This window comes from Trachurus japonicus, chromosome 24 (genome assembly GCF_045865225.1).
Source record: "Trachurus japonicus isolate A0001 chromosome 24, Traja_1.0".
Classification (NCBI taxonomy): Eukaryota; Metazoa; Chordata; class Actinopteri; order Carangiformes; family Carangidae; genus Trachurus; species Trachurus japonicus.
Window position 1 is genome coordinate 11,189,587 of NC_140930.1, and position 18,788 is coordinate 11,208,374.

At 41.9% G+C, this 18,788-nt stretch overlaps 2 protein-coding genes across 5 annotated transcripts in view; one reads left to right on the forward strand and one right to left on the reverse strand.

Annotated features, from left to right (window-relative positions):
* ryr3 (ryanodine receptor 3) overlaps positions 1–11,152 on the reverse strand; it is a 126,170-nt gene extending 115,018 nt beyond the window's left edge. For all 4 annotated transcript variants that reach the window (XM_085771591.1, XM_085771590.1, XM_085771589.1 and 1 more), the window contains exon 1: positions 10,996–11,152. In XM_085771591.1, coding sequence (XP_085627717.1) covers positions 10,996–11,043 — 48 coding nt within the window. In that variant the 5' untranslated portion in view covers positions 11,044–11,152. The remainder of the gene's footprint in view (positions 1–10,995) is intronic.
* Positions 11,153–13,561: 2,409 nt separating this feature from the next.
* Positions 13,562–18,788, forward strand: part of fmn1 (formin 1) — a 41,488-nt gene continuing 36,261 nt past the window's right edge. The window contains exons 1-2 of the mRNA XM_085771593.1: positions 13,562–13,688; positions 15,116–16,963. Coding sequence (XP_085627719.1) covers positions 15,196–16,963 — 1,768 coding nt within the window. The 5' untranslated portion in view covers positions 13,562–13,688; positions 15,116–15,195. The remainder of the gene's footprint in view (positions 13,689–15,115; positions 16,964–18,788) is intronic.

The window sequence follows — 18,788 nt, forward strand, 5'->3', positions numbered from 1 at the left end:
TTAAATAGAACAACAGTACTGTAAACAGGAGGTACATGTTGTCCAGAGAGGGATTGAAGGCCACATAATTAAATTGCTTCTCAAGCTTTGCCGTCACCCTGTCTGTTTAACTTCTGATTGTTCACTTCAGAGCAGTGCTCACTGCTCCTGCCCTTGTTGTCATTACCGGGTCACCCTTTGTAGTTTGACAGGTGACACTTGCTGTGTTGAGTTTGATTGGGTTTAGATTAACTTTATTACCATCAGTGGCGTTTTTATATGTAAGATTATTTAATAGAAAGGCTGCACACTAGAAAAACTAGAGCTTTCTCTTGTTAAAGGTGTACAGAAATGGCCGTTTGTCCTGTTTGTCGCGCCGAGTTGTCACGAGCTGCAACACGAGTTTACCTGAGTAATGAAAACGAATTTGATTGGTCGTTATCAAGCGGGCGGGATATTCAAAGTTTGGGGCGAGCCCGAGCTCCGTGTGTGTGTGTGTTGTCTCAGACGTTTGAATGACGGATTACGGATCCAATATCAGTGGCTGATGAATCCTGTACAGGATGACGTATAATCCGTGCGCCTGCATTATCCAATGCGAAAAAAAAAAAACACACTTTCATCCCGGATTTACTCAAAAATAGAATTTTGCACAAAGTTTGGCCTACATCGTCTGATAGATGAGTTATTACACTAATTTTATGACCCAGAGTGGGCTTAAATTCAATTTTCTTTTCTGTACACCTTTAATGATGTGTTTGTCAGGGATCCATGCATTATAGCAATCATACAAGTCTAAATGAACAATGCAATATTCAACGTCATAAGGTGACAAAACCAAACTCTTCCTGGTTTTGAGTTTGATTGGGTTTAGATGAACTTTATTACAGATTTGATACATGTAAATTATTCAAAACAAACCCAAATCTGGAGGATCACACAAGACAAATGTGATTTTAAAGCTTTTTTGAAAGTTTGTCAAATGACAATTGTAGATACTGGTTAAATGTAATTGAAGAATACCTTGACCTCAAATAAAAAGAAGTTTTGAAGTAGTTTGGGGTATTCTGCAGGTGAACATACTGTACAGTCTGAGAGAGTCACTTTGCAGAAGATCTTTATGGTATATACGTTTAATAAATCTTCAAAACACTATGCAAAGAGCAGAACTATACCTGCTTCCAGGAGTTACACACAGATTTGTAAAGATGTTTAAGTTATCATGTGTGTAGGTGTGCATATCCAAGTGCGTGTGTGCGTGGTGTATCTGAGACCTCATAATGGGTCAGCATGAATAATGCAGTCGCCATCTGAGCTCTGTATTAAAAAAAAATGAAATAAAATTCAACATTCAAGCAAGTTTTGCCCGGTAGTACACTGCCATGGATCACAGACTCTGAGATTTATATGGTGTTCTTAGAACAAATTGGATTTTCTTGGCTTAGTTTGTATGCATATTGCTTTAGAGCGGCTTCAAAATAATAGAAGCCTCCATGCATGCAAGGCCGCCGCGTCCACCTCAGCAGAGGCGCTGAGAAATGAGGGTCCTCTGGTCAGGGATGGAGCTGAAGTCCATCATCCTGTCTGATGAGACAGAGCGGACATAGGCGAGATGTAGTGGGGTGTGAAGAGGGAGAGGGGATTGTGTGTGTGTGTGTGTGTGTGTGTGTGAGAGAGAGAGAGAGTCCAGACAGAAAGAGAAGTGCAGAGATAAGGTGAAGTGAAGACATTCACCTGAGGCAAACCTAAGTCGTCTTTTCTCCGTCTCTAAGCTCTCAGCTCCTGACCCAGGCCAACAGTTGTTTTACTCTCCATCCTGTCAGGGCTGTGTGTGTCCAACTTTGATGCACACTTAAGTTGATTTGATCTCTCATGCTGCAAAATCCTCTGACGACATCAACACAATAAGGCGAGCACTTTTTTTGTTCTCCCAGATTTCACAGAGGTCATATTTTCATTGCTCAGACACAGAAGAGCTGTGGGTCAGTGGAGGATTTGACGAGATAAACGCAATGAGCATTTCAGAGCCTCGCACAATGCATCAGCAGCAGAGTGTGACAAGGTAAACCTTCCTCTGCAGAAGCAGCACTGAGAAATTGTTTCCAATTCCTGTCCAATCTGCCCAGCTACAAGATGTCATCTCTAGGTGCCACGGTTGGACGCACAACTGCAAATATCAGGGGGATAAGTGAAAATCTGAAAATGAGGGAATTATTTGCAAAATGACAAATAAAACCTGAAGTGAAACGATCTTAAATCCCATCCTGTCAGAAAGTAATTTAAAGGGGATCAGTAAGTCAAACAAAAGATTGTTTTGTTTATTTATTTAGTTAAAGTTACTTTGGGGCCTTTTTTTTCGGATGGTGTAATGGAGAAATAAATGAAGAGAGAGAGAAGGGTCATGACATATGCAACAAGAATAAATTATTTTTTTGCAGTAATTGTGAAAGTGACTGAGCAGTTGATTCTCCTTCATTCTCTCTCATTATTGCTATGACGTGCCCTTGAGCAAGGCACTCAGCGCCAGCTCTGTTCAGTCACTGTATAACAAAGAGTTATGGTTGAAGGTGCTTTCATGGTCAGCACACATCACTGCTCCAACAAAAACTTGGCTTCAAATTTATAATCAATCATTTATATATATATATAAAAAAAAACAACAACAACAAACCAGTGCATTGAATGATATTGTCAAAGTCGTGTTTTGTATTGATGAACCTGCAGAAAATGATCACATGACTCTGCAGCTCCCTTCACCTTTATACTGTAGCACGCCGGCTTATTAGGTCAGCAGTTCAGTTCACTCTTACTGCTTAAGTGGTGTTTTTTTTCTACAGATAAAAAAGTCTTTAGCAGCGACATAGCCCTAGATTTCCCACAGAAGTTGGTAAGCAAAGCTACAGTATAAGAGATGGACTTCCATTTATCAGGTGGTGAGAAACACAACATCAACTGAATGATATTGTTTCATAGTTATATGTAACTGTGGCCAAAGAAAATGAAGTATTGTAGGATTCATGATTACTAAATAAGAAACTATAGATTTAAAAAAGACTCAAAAACTTAACCTATGCTCCTCATAGTGACAGTTCTCCTGTAAACAATCATTCTCACAGGTTAAACTGTGAAAGCCGTTTATTATGACCCATTGCTTTGGTTTTTTGTTGGTGACCTCGAGCATGTGTGGTAATTACAACTTGAGGTAAGGTGATGCTGTTATATCTTATGAAATTTGTCAGAACTTGTACTGTGGTTGTAAGAAGCTGACTGAAACAAACACATATTTAGAACCTTTATAGTCCAGTGGATTAATAAAAGGCCAGAATAAAATAGTCTCTGGCCTCAAGAAGAAAACCTTAATGGCCAGAGAGCTGATAACAAACTGAACAATGTTGGCTTTAAATGAAAATGAACTGAGTGACCTGAGGGACACTTAAAGCGCTAAGAGGCTGCACCTTTTTCAGTCCTTGGTTGATTAATGAAGGTAATTATTTAGGTTTAACGTCCACACACACTGCTGCTCCTGCTCCTCTTTGGATTCTACAACTCAGTCTGCCTGGAACCAGCACAACAATATACCACACAACATTTCCTGCTGAAACTGAAATATCAATAGGCTAAATATAGAAGTTACGTACATTTGTAATATTGCTGGTTAAAGGAAACTTGACCCACACTATAGGAATATAACATTGTAAAGTGTAGTACATTTAGAGCCACTAATTCAACTAAGGTATTGATTTTGATTGTGTAATGCATCTACAATCATTCACAGTCTTTGTGTTTGTGAGACAGCAAAAACAGGCTGTAACTACAGCCAATTAAATGTGATTTAATATTACAGTAACTACGTTTTTCAGTATTGATATGAATGAGCACAGCGGGTGAGGACAAACCAGAGGCCACACAGTAGCTTAAGAGCCTTGTTCTACCTGCTGCATAATTTATGTGTATTTTATAAGCCTTACAAACCAGTTCAAGGTTGAAGACGCAGAATAATGCAAACATAAGGCAAGTCTTCTTTCTGGTAAACAAAATAAAGTTGACCTTTTCTCCAGGTAGAAGCAGCCAGAGATGAATAAAAACATTTCCAGTTAGAATTTATTCTGATCTCATATACATATAGTTTCAGAGCTAAAACAATTTAATTCCATTTATACAAAACATTTCAATACAACTCAAAGCAGCTTGGAGCCAGTGAAATACTTAACAAAGTCAGTGATGCCAGCTTAGATGATCAATTAGTCCTTCATCCAACGATACATTAAAACCCATAACATCCAATTTGTGAATGAAAAGCACTGAGGCGCAGATTGCGATGTTGGGTGCAGCCACCTCTACAAAGCCAAAGCCGTGTAGATGATGACGATGATGCCAACCTGCCGCCTCGCTGTCCTTCAGCACTGATGACTGAAAGAGCCGGAGCTGCCAGAGAACACTCTGTTGCATTGGCACCACGGCCCGCTCAATCAATACACAGGAAATCCTTCCCATTCAATTTAGATCAAGCCGAGCGAGGTTCACCTGAGGTTGCGGGACAACGCTGCCTCTCCGTTCCCAGTGCTCACTAAGGAGGGGAAACTCTGCAGGGGCATCAACTAGTGCAATATATAGTAAAAAAGCTGCTGCACACTGGAGTGATGGCTCAGTGACTCAGAGACCGAGCAGATTTTTTCTTTTCACAAAGACATTACGAGTCCATTGTGCTCTTTACTTTTGATTATTTCGGCGGTGGCAGCTCAGAGTCAGCATAGAGAAGATATCTGAGCTCATTTTCCAAAAACGACCCGCTTGCATTCATCCTTAAAGAGTATTATTTGCATAGAAAATGCCTCTCCTTATGCCTGATTGATTGATATGAACATGCTCTGGGAGACATGCAATGATACACAGTGGATCAGTGATCATCTGTAGAAAGCCCCAAAACATCTACTAAATGGCTCATTTGGGTGAATTTATCCTATTTCCAAGGATAAAATCAAACATAAAAGGTGAAAATGTAAAGCCAATGTGGACTAGAAATCCTGCTCAGGCAAAAAAAAAAAAGAGAGACATTTACATGACACCTGTCTGCTGATGAATATAGTGTGATACGATCCGAAGAACAAGATCGTCCTCTAAATGGACCTTAAGGTGAGACAGTTCTCCTTACAATCCAGTAGCGAAAAAGAATAATTATGTTCAGGCAACCGAGGACACGTGTTAAATATTAAAAATGTCATCTCCAGCTCCTTCTGTGAGAAGGTATTTCCAACCCCAGCTCCAGCCTCTCTGCAATGGCACTTCATTAGCAGTGAATAGAATTATAATATAATTGCACATTATGTTGTAGGAGTCAGGAGGAGGAGACAAGACAGAGATATTGTAGCGTATCATTGTGATATTTAGCTCCTTTGGTTTTGTTTCTGTTAACCAGCTTTTCAATGCATGCCAAATGTTATTATAGTCTGCCTCCTGGCTACCACATGTACACCCACACATATACATTATTACAGTACAGTATCTATGTGACTGGCAGTTGATATCAAGTCGGGGTTGCCATGGGGTTTTGTTTTTTTTAGCTTTCTTCATGTTTTCTGACATTCGACTCTGATCTTGTCATTCCTCATCAACCATTCAGCCAATTAGATTAATTAAAATGTTTCCAAACCCACACTCTACATGTTGACACTATTCTTCTCTTAGATCTGGTTCAACCCTATCATCTCTTTACATTGTTTAAAACAATAATATGCAACAATCAAGTCTCAGATTACCATGACAGTGACCTCGCAGACATATAATTATGGAAAATGCCATATTAAACTTTAAGGAAACCCCTGAACAACTTGTTTTACCCAGCACTGAAACCAAACCAAGCGCATAAATCTCTTAAGTAATCACATCTGTCAGTTCCCAGCACACTACAAATCGCCCCACTACAGCACACTACAACATTGGTTTGTCTAATATATCTGACAGTTAAATGCAACACTTGAAGCCCTCCTGACACCGTCCATTACTTTGACATATTAAGCTTTAGAAAATGCTGTATATTGCTGTGTGGTAGCAAGTATTTAGTTTCTAAATGCTACTTTATCCCTATAAAAATGGCGTTAAAGTGTTACTGGTCTTATGTTGAACCAACTCAAGCACTTCCCCGGGTGCAGTTTAGTGCCAGAGGGGCAGAGCTGTATGTGCTTGTGGAAGCATCATCTTTAAAAAGGCTAAATTTAAACCCCCAGAGTCCTTGCCTTGGTATGCAGAGGGCTTCCAGAACAACATAAACTCCAAATAAGCCCAGAGGAGTTAGTGGTGGACTCTAGGCCTCAATCACCTGGTTTCAAAATGTGAAACTTGTAAAATAGTCTTAAATATATGTATACTATAAACCCTCATATTAAAAAAGCCTCATTTAACAACCATAGTCAATTATTATGGTTACCAAAACACTTATAAAAGGGCCCTACTATGCAACTGAGAGCTGTCCTATGATACTGTCCTAAGGGATCGTGGATTAAAATTTTAAAAAAAAGTTGTCACATGAATTATTAATTCAAGACATAATGGAATAAAGAAACATCAGTTGCACTGCATGGTAGAGGTAATTAGCCCCAGAACTGTGGGTGTGAGAGAAAGGGAATAAGTAAGATCAGATCATATTTCATTCTGACATAATCCTATTTGGCTTCTTAACGTACACTAATAAGCCAAGCCCATAAAGGCTTGTTGGATGACGACTAACCAGTGTGTTTGGCAAACGCAAAACACGCCATCTCAGGTAACGTTAATTAAGTGTAAATTTCCTCTAAATCAAATGAAAAACCAGGGCAGACGTGCTTATGTAACACATCCTTTATGTGTTTTTAGCTTTGGGGGAAGATTTAAAGAGATACTAGACACAAGCTGCCAAACTGTCGAGATGCTAAATATCACATAAATATCAGCTGATTGACCTGCCATGTCTACTTAAGCTTGTTTTGATCCGTTGCTATGATTGACACCTTGGCAGAAGAGGTTAGAGCAAAGATTCAATTTAGGCCTGAACACATTAACATTCTTGTCTTGTGCAACACAACATCATTGTTTCGCAGAGGAACACAGAGTCGATATGCTGCAATACACCAAATAAAACAGGTGACTGCACATCATTATCTGATGGCACTGCAATTAAGAGTTCTTATATTACAGCAGTTAGCAAACTAAGCTAATTTGCTGCGTACTCTCCGAGTCCTGCATAAATTAAATCCAGAACAATGTTGTTGTCGTCGTCGTGCTGTGCAGAACAAGCCAAAACTGAGCACTGATCATTTTTCTGGAGATGAATCAAGCAGCATTCGCTTGGCTCACGATATAAAAACTGCTTTGTTAGTGTTTCACACGTACAGAAGAACGACAGTAAACAACCTCAAACTACCAGGACAGAGTGGAAATAAGCTTGAGTGTGCGACTATAAAGTTACAGAGGGGAACTGCTGTCAGGAGAGGTGTAACATTTTCCTCCTCTCGGCTGCTTTTCGTTTTCGCCGTTTCCCTTTGACAGAGAAGCTCTCGTCGCTGCCAGCTTCCCCCGGCGTTGCACATCAACAGCAAGCAGAGTGTAGCACTGGAACTGATTCCCCGTGTCTTGGACCTTTGTCACCACCTGACAGCCGGATCATATCCCAGGATCGTTTTGAGTATGCACCTCTCTCCTAATCTCTATTAAATCTCAGGCTTAGACTGCACACAACACCAGAAATCAACCTTTATCTGTAATTTCCTTTCAAAACTCAAACAAAAATGTCAATTTGAATAATACTGCACAGGTTAAGGAGAGATGGGAAATTGAAATTAATTCCAACATATCACATGATATGTGGGAAGAAATTTGTACTGAAGTACATATGGTAACTAATTCAAATGTATGGAGAGAATTTAAATGGAAGGTAGTCATGAGATTCTTTCGGACACCTGAAATTACAGCTAAATTTAGCACTACACACTCAAATAAATGCTGGAGAAACTGTGGGCCACACATTGGTAATCAGACCCACATACTCTGGCTATGCCCAAAACTGGAAGCATTCTGGAAGGAAGTGTTTGAAACACTTAATAAAATATTTGGTGGAAATATTACAATGGACCCAATGGTGGCCCTACTAGGTCTATTACCAAGAGGTATGGAAGGAAGAGCCAAAAAATATCTCTTGCAGATACTACTAGCAACAGCAATTAAATGTATTACAGTAAGGTGGTTGAAGCCTGACCCTCCAACACACAATATGTGGACTGAAAAAATAAAGGAAATATATCAAATGGAACAAATAACATATTCCCTGAGGCTCCAAAAACATATATTCACTAAAAGGTGGAGCCCTGCTATGGGTATACTGATATCATTTTATTTCTTTTATTCCATCTTGTTTTATTCTATTCTATTTTATTTTATATTTTTCTTTGTCACTGTAGTCTCCGTCTCCTTTGTTGTACCATAACTGTTACCTTGTGTATGAAACAGCAGATATGATGATTATGATTCTATACATGATTTTGTATGAAACTTAAATAAAAATTAAGTAAAAAAAAAAAAAAACTCAAACAAAAATGTCAATAAAAATTCTATAAACCCAGCTGGGGAACAAAATCTATCAAACTATTTTGACTCCGTCCTCCACAAAACACTTGCCGGTTGTACGCAGGCTAATTCCATAATGTTCAACAGATTGTGATATTCGTGTATTTCAATTAGCACTCTTATTTTAGGGTTTCCTCGGAGGGCGCGCCTCTCTCACCGCTGAGGTTTGATAACAAGGCCCCTGTGGACCCTCGGGGGAAACCCCCCTCTCAAATCGCTGTTGTCATCAGATAACCAGGATGCCTTTGTGACAGTTGAATCTGAGAGGCATGGATCAGGCCGTCTCTGGCGTCACAAATAGTGGGAGCTGTTAAGTGCACGGTCCCGCCTGCCAGTAACAGCCAGCCAAGCCTTCGGGGGCTGACGTATAGATTCACAGTTGTTTATGAATGTGTATATACAGTACATCAACATCTCAACCACGAGACTCCATTGTGTTGTAGTTTCAGCTAAACTGGATGGACGTCAATGGAAAAACCAAAAGAACTGGACCTACACTGCAAGCTTCCACCAGCATGTTTGCAAGTTTGACTTCCTTTACTCCAGCCATCTTACAAATTAAGACTAGTCTCACAAAATCATCTGTGTCTCTGGAGAGAGCTTTCCAAAGTTTGAGAGAATAACGCAGCTATAATCCCATCAGCTTTGATTTGACATTTCAAATATTTAACACAAAGCCTGCACTATAGCTACAAGTAAACTGAGCAGCGCTCATAACGATGTGGGCGTTTACCAAGGAAGCAGCTGGGTCAAATGACGGAAGATATCAAGTTGCATTGTGGGAAATGTAGGACCCAGGGAATTGAGGGTGTGACTCATACTATACGGATGTAAAAGTGAGAGATTTCGGCCTCTACTGCTTTGATCTGCAGCCAAATTTATGGAAATAACTGGATGACCCTACAGGTTTCTCTACAGTTCCAGGCAGCCATTGGTTTCCATGTCTTTCTGTATGAGATTAAAGTTATTTCTATAATTGGTGATTGTTAATTTTGTTTTTCAGTATTACTTGTAATGCAGCTGAAGAGAAGAATATGTCTGTAGTACATGACCTCAATGCAACTTTGATGAACAACCATGCAGACTTGGATGGATTTGATGGACAACACAACTTGATTATTTCCATTAGTAAGCCTAGATTTTCATATTGAATAAAAATGAATGGAAAAAACACTCTGAATCAGCTTTCCTAAATGACAAAATGTGCAAAACCACACATATAGCCCTTTAAATAAAGCATTTCCAGACAGCAACAGATTCAGTCGAGTCAAAACAAACAAGTGAGAGAGGTTACAGCTCTATGGAGGTTAGATGAGGTGACCCAGAGATCTCCAGGGTTTTCAATCACACCAGCAATGAAGCCAATTAAAGGGCGAATTCAATTTAAAGGTTACAATCAGCTTCATATGCACCAGCTCAAATCAGCACAACGTCTCTCAGGGAGAAGGTGGGGGGTAAATATTAAAGTCTTATTGATAAATCTGCGGTACCAGGAAGGCACCCCTGCTGTGTTCACCGCCTGAGTCATTATTACTGAGTTTTATTATTGCTCCCCGCGTGCAACACCTGGGCCACAGGGCTTCACGAGGCAGGAGAGCAGAAGATTACGTGCGCGGTCAAGCAACCGCGAGAGATATTCCCTCCACACTAACATACAAGCTGTCATATCATTTACAAGGATAACTGCTGTGCATAACCACATGAACCAGTGGCACCGTAAGCAATCTGCGTCAAACAACTAAAATAGTAATCGCAGGGGCTGGCAGGCTTGCGCGTGGGCACAACTTATTGAAAGTCGTGTCCCCCGGGAGGAAATGCATTCATAAAAATAAAAAAAAAAGTGAAATGAAAATCAAACAGTGCAGAGTATGGTTATGTAGCTAAACGAGGTGTGAGATTTTTTTTATTATTTCTGTCTCAAAGGCGTTCCTGGGAGAAAACAACAACAACACGGCGATCAAAGAGGAAGGAAGGGTGGGAAACGAGAGGGGGGGATGTGTTTATGAAATAGTGTTAAGTCATTTTTGCCCTTGCACCTGCAGACAACGAGAGACTCATTGGGATTCGTCACATCAAAGTCTCCTGTCCTGTCGACAGGTGCGCCGTGGCCGCGGGGCGCAGCGCGCGACCTGCCGCAACTTCCAAAGGATAGTAAAAAAAAAATTTAAATCAATCAGTCAGTCATGCAGGATCAAATCCAAAAGATTAACCCCCTGAACTTCACATGAATCCAAGTTGGATCAGTCGGTGATTTTTTTTTCTTTTTTTTTTTCTAGGAGTTAATTGACGACCTGTCTGTCTGTCTGCTGCCTCTCAAAGCGATAACTGACTGACCGCAGCCCCCTGTGCCTGTGCCTGTGCCTGTGCCTGTGCCTGTGCCTGTGCCTGTGCCTTGCACCGAGGAAAATTATCTTTACTTACAGTTCTCAAGAACTGGATCTCATCTTCCCCTTCTCCGCCCTCAGCCATGGCTGTGAAGGAGCCTGCTCAGACTCTGGAAGCCACCACTGACTGCCGGCAGAAACGCGATGCTGTGCCTCTCAAGCCGATATTAGCATAGAGCTCATCCACAGCCATATAGGGCAGCCCGGCGAGAGCCCCCCCTCCTCCCTCCCACCACCACAACCACCACCACCCGCCCCTCCCTCGCTTCTCCCTCTCTCTGTCACTCTCTCTCTATCCCCCCCACTTCCACTCCCACCTACCTACCCCTTCATCCCCCCTCCCTTCCTCCCCCTCCTCCTCCTCCTCCTCCCTGAGACCAGACGCCAGCAGCAGCAGCAGCAGCAGCAGTGCGGACCAGCGGACGGATGGAGCCGGGGCAACAGAGGACGAGCTCGCCACCCCGCTGAGGATGAGGATGAGGATGATGATGATGGTGGTGAAGCGAAAGTATCAGTCCACTACTTTTTAAAATGTTTGCCGTGAACCCCCCCACCCAATCCCTCCCCCTCCCCCTCCTCTGTCAATTGAGTCAGCAGTTTTTGAGGACTCCCTGACAGTCTGACAGACAGTGACGCACGGTGCTCTTGAGGTGGATTTGAAAGGCAGCGCTGGGGCTGAATGTAAAGTTTCTTTTTTTTTTTTTGAATGGCTCTGTCTCTCTATTGTCTGCACCCACCCACCACAGTGCAAATCCACCTCCTCATCTCACCTCTCAGCCCCTCCCTCACCCATGCACCAGACACTTCGCCCTACACATTGCAGACAGGTGTGATGATCTCAGTCCACAGAAATCGTCTGTACTATATGATCTCAGCTCAACAACTTTGATTTTTTTTCAGCTTTTGCTCTTTTTTTTAGTAACACCTACTATGCTTACATTGGCTACCCGCCTGTTTATTCATTTGTGTGTGAAAGGCAGTGGAGAGTCAGGCTGCAGCTGTATCAGTGTGCAGTCATTGTCATTGTGGATTATGTAGAAAAACCGAAACTTGTTGCTAAGAGTGACTCTTTTAAATTGATTTAGACATTGTGTGGAGGATTTAAAAATTATATCAGCAAGCTCTAAAATATATTGCTTCTTTAAGTTTTGTAATTTCAGTATCAAATCTCATTATATAAGGAATCCATATAGATGTAAAATACTCTGTTATAATAATTACCAACCATTGTACAGATTATATATTCATTATACCTACTGAGTGTGTTTTGGAAAAGAGCTGCTCATGAATTCTAATATTATCCTTCAGCATTCACATTAAGCATCTATCTTTAACGTCAGTTTCTATAGGTAGCAAAGCCTGATTGTTAATTAATTACTAATTAACGTCCATGTGGTGTCATTCACTGATAAGGAGGCAGATGAGAAAAGGGCTCAGCAGCAGGAAGGAGATCATGTTCGCTGTCAAAGACTTTACTGACACCTAGTGGTCAGTTGGTGAACTATCAGTGCAACTGCAGAGTAAAACATCAAATGTATGTAGGCTACAACTTTATTTGGATTTAAATAAATACCTTTCAACCATAATCAGTATTAAAACCTTAGGCCCATGCTATATATTTCTACATGCATGTTTTTAAGTTAAAGGAGCAAAAATGTTGCCTAATGTTGCACTCCTTATCCGGTAGCAGTCTAATGAATAATCTCCTTCTCCTAAAGATGTCATTGTTGTGGTTTCAATGACATTAACAGCTGTTTGTTTTCATTAAACGTCTGTAATCCGTCACAGACAGCTGGCCTGTAGGTCAGGTCAGCTCTGTGCACTCGCTGACCAGCGTGCAGCTCAGCATGGTGCACAGCATGACCTAAATAGAGTTCATGGTCAGAGTACGGCTGGAGGGCAGATGTGACTTACACCACCCAGTTTAGCATATTGATTAGCACTCAGATCAGGGACCACGGCTTTAACTCTGAATGATCAGGATCATCAGTCATGCACTTTATCACGTACAGTAGCCTTCATTTACTAAGGCACTTCACTCAGTGTTTCCATTTCCCACTACTGTATATTTCAATTTCTCTACATTTCAGAGAGGAATATATTTGTTTTTAGCCACACTTTATGGTTACTTTATATAGTTTCTTTACAAAAGTAATGAAACATACTATGAATTAAGGTACTTTTTTGCTATGAATATGGTAACTTTATTAGTAGCCTAGGTATGTTTTTGAATGCAGGACTTTATAGCTTGCAATGAAGAATGCTATTGTGTTGTTACTTTCACATACATTTAAGGGTTTGGATTCTTTAATCATCAATGATTTTAAGCATATTGTTGTAGGGATCCTTTGATAAGAGAGTTGATCTATTTTACATATGTGATGAAGTAAACATGTCTACAGTAAACATGAATGATGCAAAACCTTCTGTATGACGAGAAGATTAAATTGATCAATCTAAATCCTCATTGAGCCTATAGACGTCTGTGTGTTTATGAGCCCCTCAGTAGCTACCTGACAGATCTGATGGGATTACCCGTCGCGACCTGTATCCAATGAGCCAATGGGAATCGTTCTAATTTCCCCCGACGGCGCTGATTGGACGAGGCTCCTGTCTGTCGCTTCAGCGGGCGGGCGCTTGTCCCCTGTCACCTGGACGAGGCTGAGAGCGACAGAGCTGCGACCTGCTGCTGCTGCAGCTGCTGCTGGTGGAGAGATGCGACAGTTACAAGTAAGTTCATGTGTTTCTTTTGTTCTTTTAACCCTCCTGTTGTCCTTCTGGGTCAAATTGACCCAATCTGTTCCCTTCCTTCTTTCCTTCCTTCCTTGAACGAATCTGCTCTCACCCTCCATCTTTCTTCCCTTCCCTTTTCCCTTCCTTCTCTCCCACAATCCTTTTCCCCTTCCTTCCTTCCCTTCTTCCTTCCTTCTTCTTCCTTCTTTGAACAAATCTGTTCTCTCCCTCCATCTTTCTTTCCTTTCCTACCCTTTTCCCTTCTTTCTTTCCACAGTCTTTTTTGCCTCCCTCCCTTCTTTCCTTCCCTTCGTCCCTTCTTTTTTGACCCAATCTGTTCCTTCCTTCTTTCCTCCCTTGTTCCCTTTGTCCTTTCCTCTTTTTTTCCCTCCGTCCTTCCTGCCTTCCTTCCTTCTTTCTTTCCTGGCCTTCATCCTTCTTTCCTTCCTTCTATCCTTTTATCCTTCCTTCCGTTCTTCTTTCCCTTTGTCCTTCCTTCTTTCCGTTCATCTATCCCTTCATCCTTCCTTCCTTCCTTCCTTCCTTCCTTCCTTCCTTCCTTCCTTCCTTCCTTCCTTTTGTCCTTCCTTCCTTGACCCAGGAGGACATGTGCTTGATTCTCCACTGACTTAGTAGGATATGAATTTTAAAACATGAGTGATGGCATGTTTATTCTGCTTTAACAAATCGTTTCAAGACGTACAAACTTTGTGAAGTCTTGTGCGTGGACACTAGTGATGTTTATCATGTAGAAATGAGAAGTAAACTTATAAACTGTAGAAGCTGGTTGAAGTTTGTGATCCAGGTTGAGGAGTTGCAGATGAGCTTTTCATGTGTCTCCAGTGAACTGATTATTCTGTGAAATTGCATTTGAGTTACATAACTGGTAAACAAGGTTAAGACGTTTGCATGCCATCCTGACAGAAACGTTTTTTTCAGGGCTGCAAGGAAAAAAAAAAAAAGAAATATCACAATTTCCCCAAATTGAAGCTGTATTCAAACACATTTTTTGATACAGAGCAACAGTAAATATTAAGCTACAACAAGTAGTTACATTTTGGATTGATTTTTCCACCTCTTGCTTCCACGAATAAAAAATATAAACAAAAGTATGTTTTCTTCAATCAGGAGAATAAACCAAAATGCAGTTAACTATCACATCAGAACACGACAGAAGAAATCAGCTTTTACATTCAAGGATAGGATTTTACTTGTATGCATGCACTGTCTTTAGTTTAGTTTAGTTTTTTCATTAAAGGGAACAAAACTGAGGTGAGGTGTATACAATGAAGTAAAGTAATGAAACAGAAAAACCAAAAGAAACATCTCATTCTGCTTTCAGTCTGTTTTCTATTATGGAAAGAAACATCTGCAGATTTTAAACAAGTATGAATACACTTTTTTTTTTTTTCTGTGGTTTTCAGAGGTTTTGAAAACTCCAAAGAATCCATTCATGCTTGAAGAGAACCATCACCTGCTTTATCTCTGGTAATCAAATAACATCATGGAGAGCACTCACACCACCTTAAGCCTCTACACCGCCATCAGAGAGAGCAGCTGTATGAGTCCGGCCCTCTCCCTCTGCAGGGGCCCATCTTCCCCCTTCAAAGCCCCCGTCAGCTTCCAACTGACCTCTGACTGCAAGGAGGAGGAGGAGGAGGAGGAGGACAGATTTGGCCTCACAGACTTTAAAGAAAACCTCAAAGCAGTGGACGAATCGTCTGAGCTCCACTGGCTGACGGAGCTGTTACCGTTGTGTTTGGAGTGCCAGGCCTTCATGAGCATGGGAAACCAACAGGGCACGAAACTTAAGTCGAACAACTGTCACAGCTACTCGGAGAGTCGGGATGCTTCGCCTAAATCGCCAAGACTCCACATCCCTCGCAAGAGAAGACGAAGAGCGGACGGGCTAGTTTCCACCAGCACCCTTCACCACAACTTCAAGATGACACCCGGGGCTCTTCGGATTCCTCTGAGAGCAAGGACGCTGACAAAGCTTCAGATGACGAGCTCTCCTGCTTATGAAGAGTGGGACTTTGGGGCGGAAAGGGCAATCACCTCCACCCCTGCTGCCAGGAGGAAGAAAGCTACAGGAAAAGAAAGAGAGGATAAAAACGCTTCAACACAGGATTTAAAGCCGGTGTGCAGAGCAAAGCTGCCCGGTGCTTCATCAGAAAACGCTCCTCGATCTTACAGCAAAGGAGGCCCTTTCTTTCACGGAAAGGATTTTCCTGTAAAAGATGAATGTGCTGCTGACTCAGACACAGACCTTTCTGAGTACGACAATGAGATGTTCTCTCAGTCTAGTCAGGACCCGTTCAAATCTCTAATCGCCGTGTCAGCAAGTGAGAAACAGGAGGAAAAGAAGGCAGAAGTTGGGGAGGTGAGTTCCCCTCGCTGGTGGTTTGAAGACGAGTTCGGGGCGAGGACGGCAGCACGACGAGTCATGGGCAAGATCGAGGAAGTTGAAGGAATCATACGAAGAGTGAGTCTCACCAGTTCAGACTGGATCAATGAAGGCAGTGAAGCTGTTGATGAACCTCAGTCTATCCCAGATGGGTGTGCTGATGAGGATCAACTCCAACATCTGCAGCAGACGTGCAGCCCCGAATACAGCACCGACTCCCTGGTTGAAGAGCTTCATCTCCTGGGCGAAGCTCTGAGCCAGAGCCTCCACCAGGCCCTGATGATGGAGGGAGGTAAAGCAGAGATTGAAGCCCTCACAGAGGACGAGGAGAGGATGACTTTTAGTGAGCAGAGCCCTCTGAATCTACAATCTCATCCTTACCGCTTCATCTTCAGTCCTTCAACGCTGCCAAACAATTCGTCGCCCTCTGTGTCGGCTGGTGGAGAAACCTCCCCCGTGCCGGATGCTTCTGCAAGAACATCCAGCAGCTTTGAAGGCACGTCCCCGATTCTGTCGCCCGCAGTCACGTCCACGCTGTCCAGCCCAGGGCCCGGCCACCGCTCTCTCCGCCTGCCTCTGAACTTCACCTATCAGCACTACGAAGAACAAGAAGAAAAGGAAGAAGAAGAAGACATCTCCAGGTCTGACAGCGTGTGGACAAACTCAGAAGAAAACAGTTTATTCTCTCAAGGGGTTGGAGGCTGTGGGAGTGCCATCACGGTCACTGGTGCGACAGAAAAGGGTCAGAGGAACCCAAAAAGGAAGTTGTCGTGGGCGGACAACCGGCTGAGTGAGCAGAATCAGATGCAGGAGAACAGATGCAGCAATGAGACAGAGGCCAGCCACGACTATCTGCTCTCCTCAGGTAAAAACTGCTGATTATATCATCAATTGAACAGATGTTAACAAATCACACAGTCTCAACTTTAAGTTTATCTTATTGTGAAACTCTGATCTATTGGAAGCATTCACTCGGAAAGCAAAGTGTAATTGAGATTTGTCTGATTTCATGCACATTCATATGCACTGGCAGCTGTTTAACCACACATCTCCTATTTTGTGGTAGTTATTCTGCTGGAATCATTCAACATAAAACTATAGCATCATTTCAGTTATACAGCTCATCCCTTCATCATAAGTTTACATGTAAGTGTTTAAAACAAAACTTCAGAAGTATCAACACAACATTTACATATCAAACCCAGAGGCAAAATTGAGCTTTTTATGATAGTTAAACTAAGAAAATATTAACTTTTTCCTGTATGAATCATGTTTTATTGCTAAATATCACATGTCGTCTCAGCACAAGCAGCTGCACAAGAACTTAATCCAAATAAAAAATTCACTGCAGAATTCACAAAATGATCATACAGTATGCAGTAAATTAGAAGCAGTTTGAACAGCATCGCAACTTTCAATGCCACTTTTACAACTTTTGATATATGTTTTGATCAAAATATGTTGCTCCTTTGAAACCAGGTAAAGTCAGCTGCTAATGAAATGGTATAAATAACTTCAAATGTACAGAGAAAAAGTTAAGACAACTTTTTATTGTAGTATCTCGGACCAATATGAAGTCACAAAAGCTCTGTTTGTGTCCAGAATCCCTGTGTTTGACACCGTCATGCAGGAGCCTGTGAGATATTTTAAAGGATTTTGCTGCATGTCTGAGACCCTGATCAACAATCTCTCAGCAGCACTGGTTTACAGACGCTGCTGTGCCTCCACCTTGTTAAGCGTGCTACACGTGCTTCATGGCCATTTAGCATATGGCGGATTAAGACGGTGGAGTTAAAATGCCTGCAGAGAGTTTTCAGAGTAACAGGGTGGAAAGTATGTGTGTGTGTGTGTGTGTGTGCGCATAACAGCGTGACATTGACTTTTTAGTGGTTGGTTAGTGAAGTGAACAGAGGAGGAGGAGGAGGAGGAGGAGGAAGAGCAGACGGGCTGAGAGCTGGTGCACGCTGAGTCCAGACTGTCAGACTGTGGCCTCCCCCGGGTCGATGAACACAGACACACACTTTCTATCACCGCAGCAGCTGGATCAGATGTGAAGGATGTGTGGTAGTCTGTAAATGATGACTCCCTGCTGGTCTGACATACCACTGTGTGTGTGTGTGTGTGTGTGTGTGTGTGTGTTTGCTCAGGCATGAAGTACAAGCTGCACCTGATGAGGATACCCTCGTAGTCCTGGGGTGGCACTGATCTGAGACGAACACTTTCCTTTTTTAAGAACAGAAATGGCCCATGAGAATTGACCATGTAGGATTTCTTTACTTGCTATGCCACTTATTTAAAGGTGCTCCTACTGTATGGTGCACTGCAGAGCTGAGCCAATAAGTCCTCCCTCAACTCCTTTCTTACAGTAAATACTGATATCTGTCTATATGTCAGCAGCTATACAATAGAAAAAAAACAAAGTTCAGAAATACCCACGGCCAAAGATATGTTTTGAAACAGTGTTGCTCTTGAGACAGATTTAGTTTTCATCAGTATCTCATATATCAGTATATCAGTATCTCATGTAAAGGAAGTGAACATTGGAGGAAGTATCTGTACCTAAGGAGATTTTGTTGTCATCTGATAACTCAAGATGAATGTAGATGTTAACACTAGAACCGCCGTGAGGTCATTTTGACCTCTCTCGCTTCTTAAAATGCATGTAACTCTGTTTGCGTAAAAACCCTATG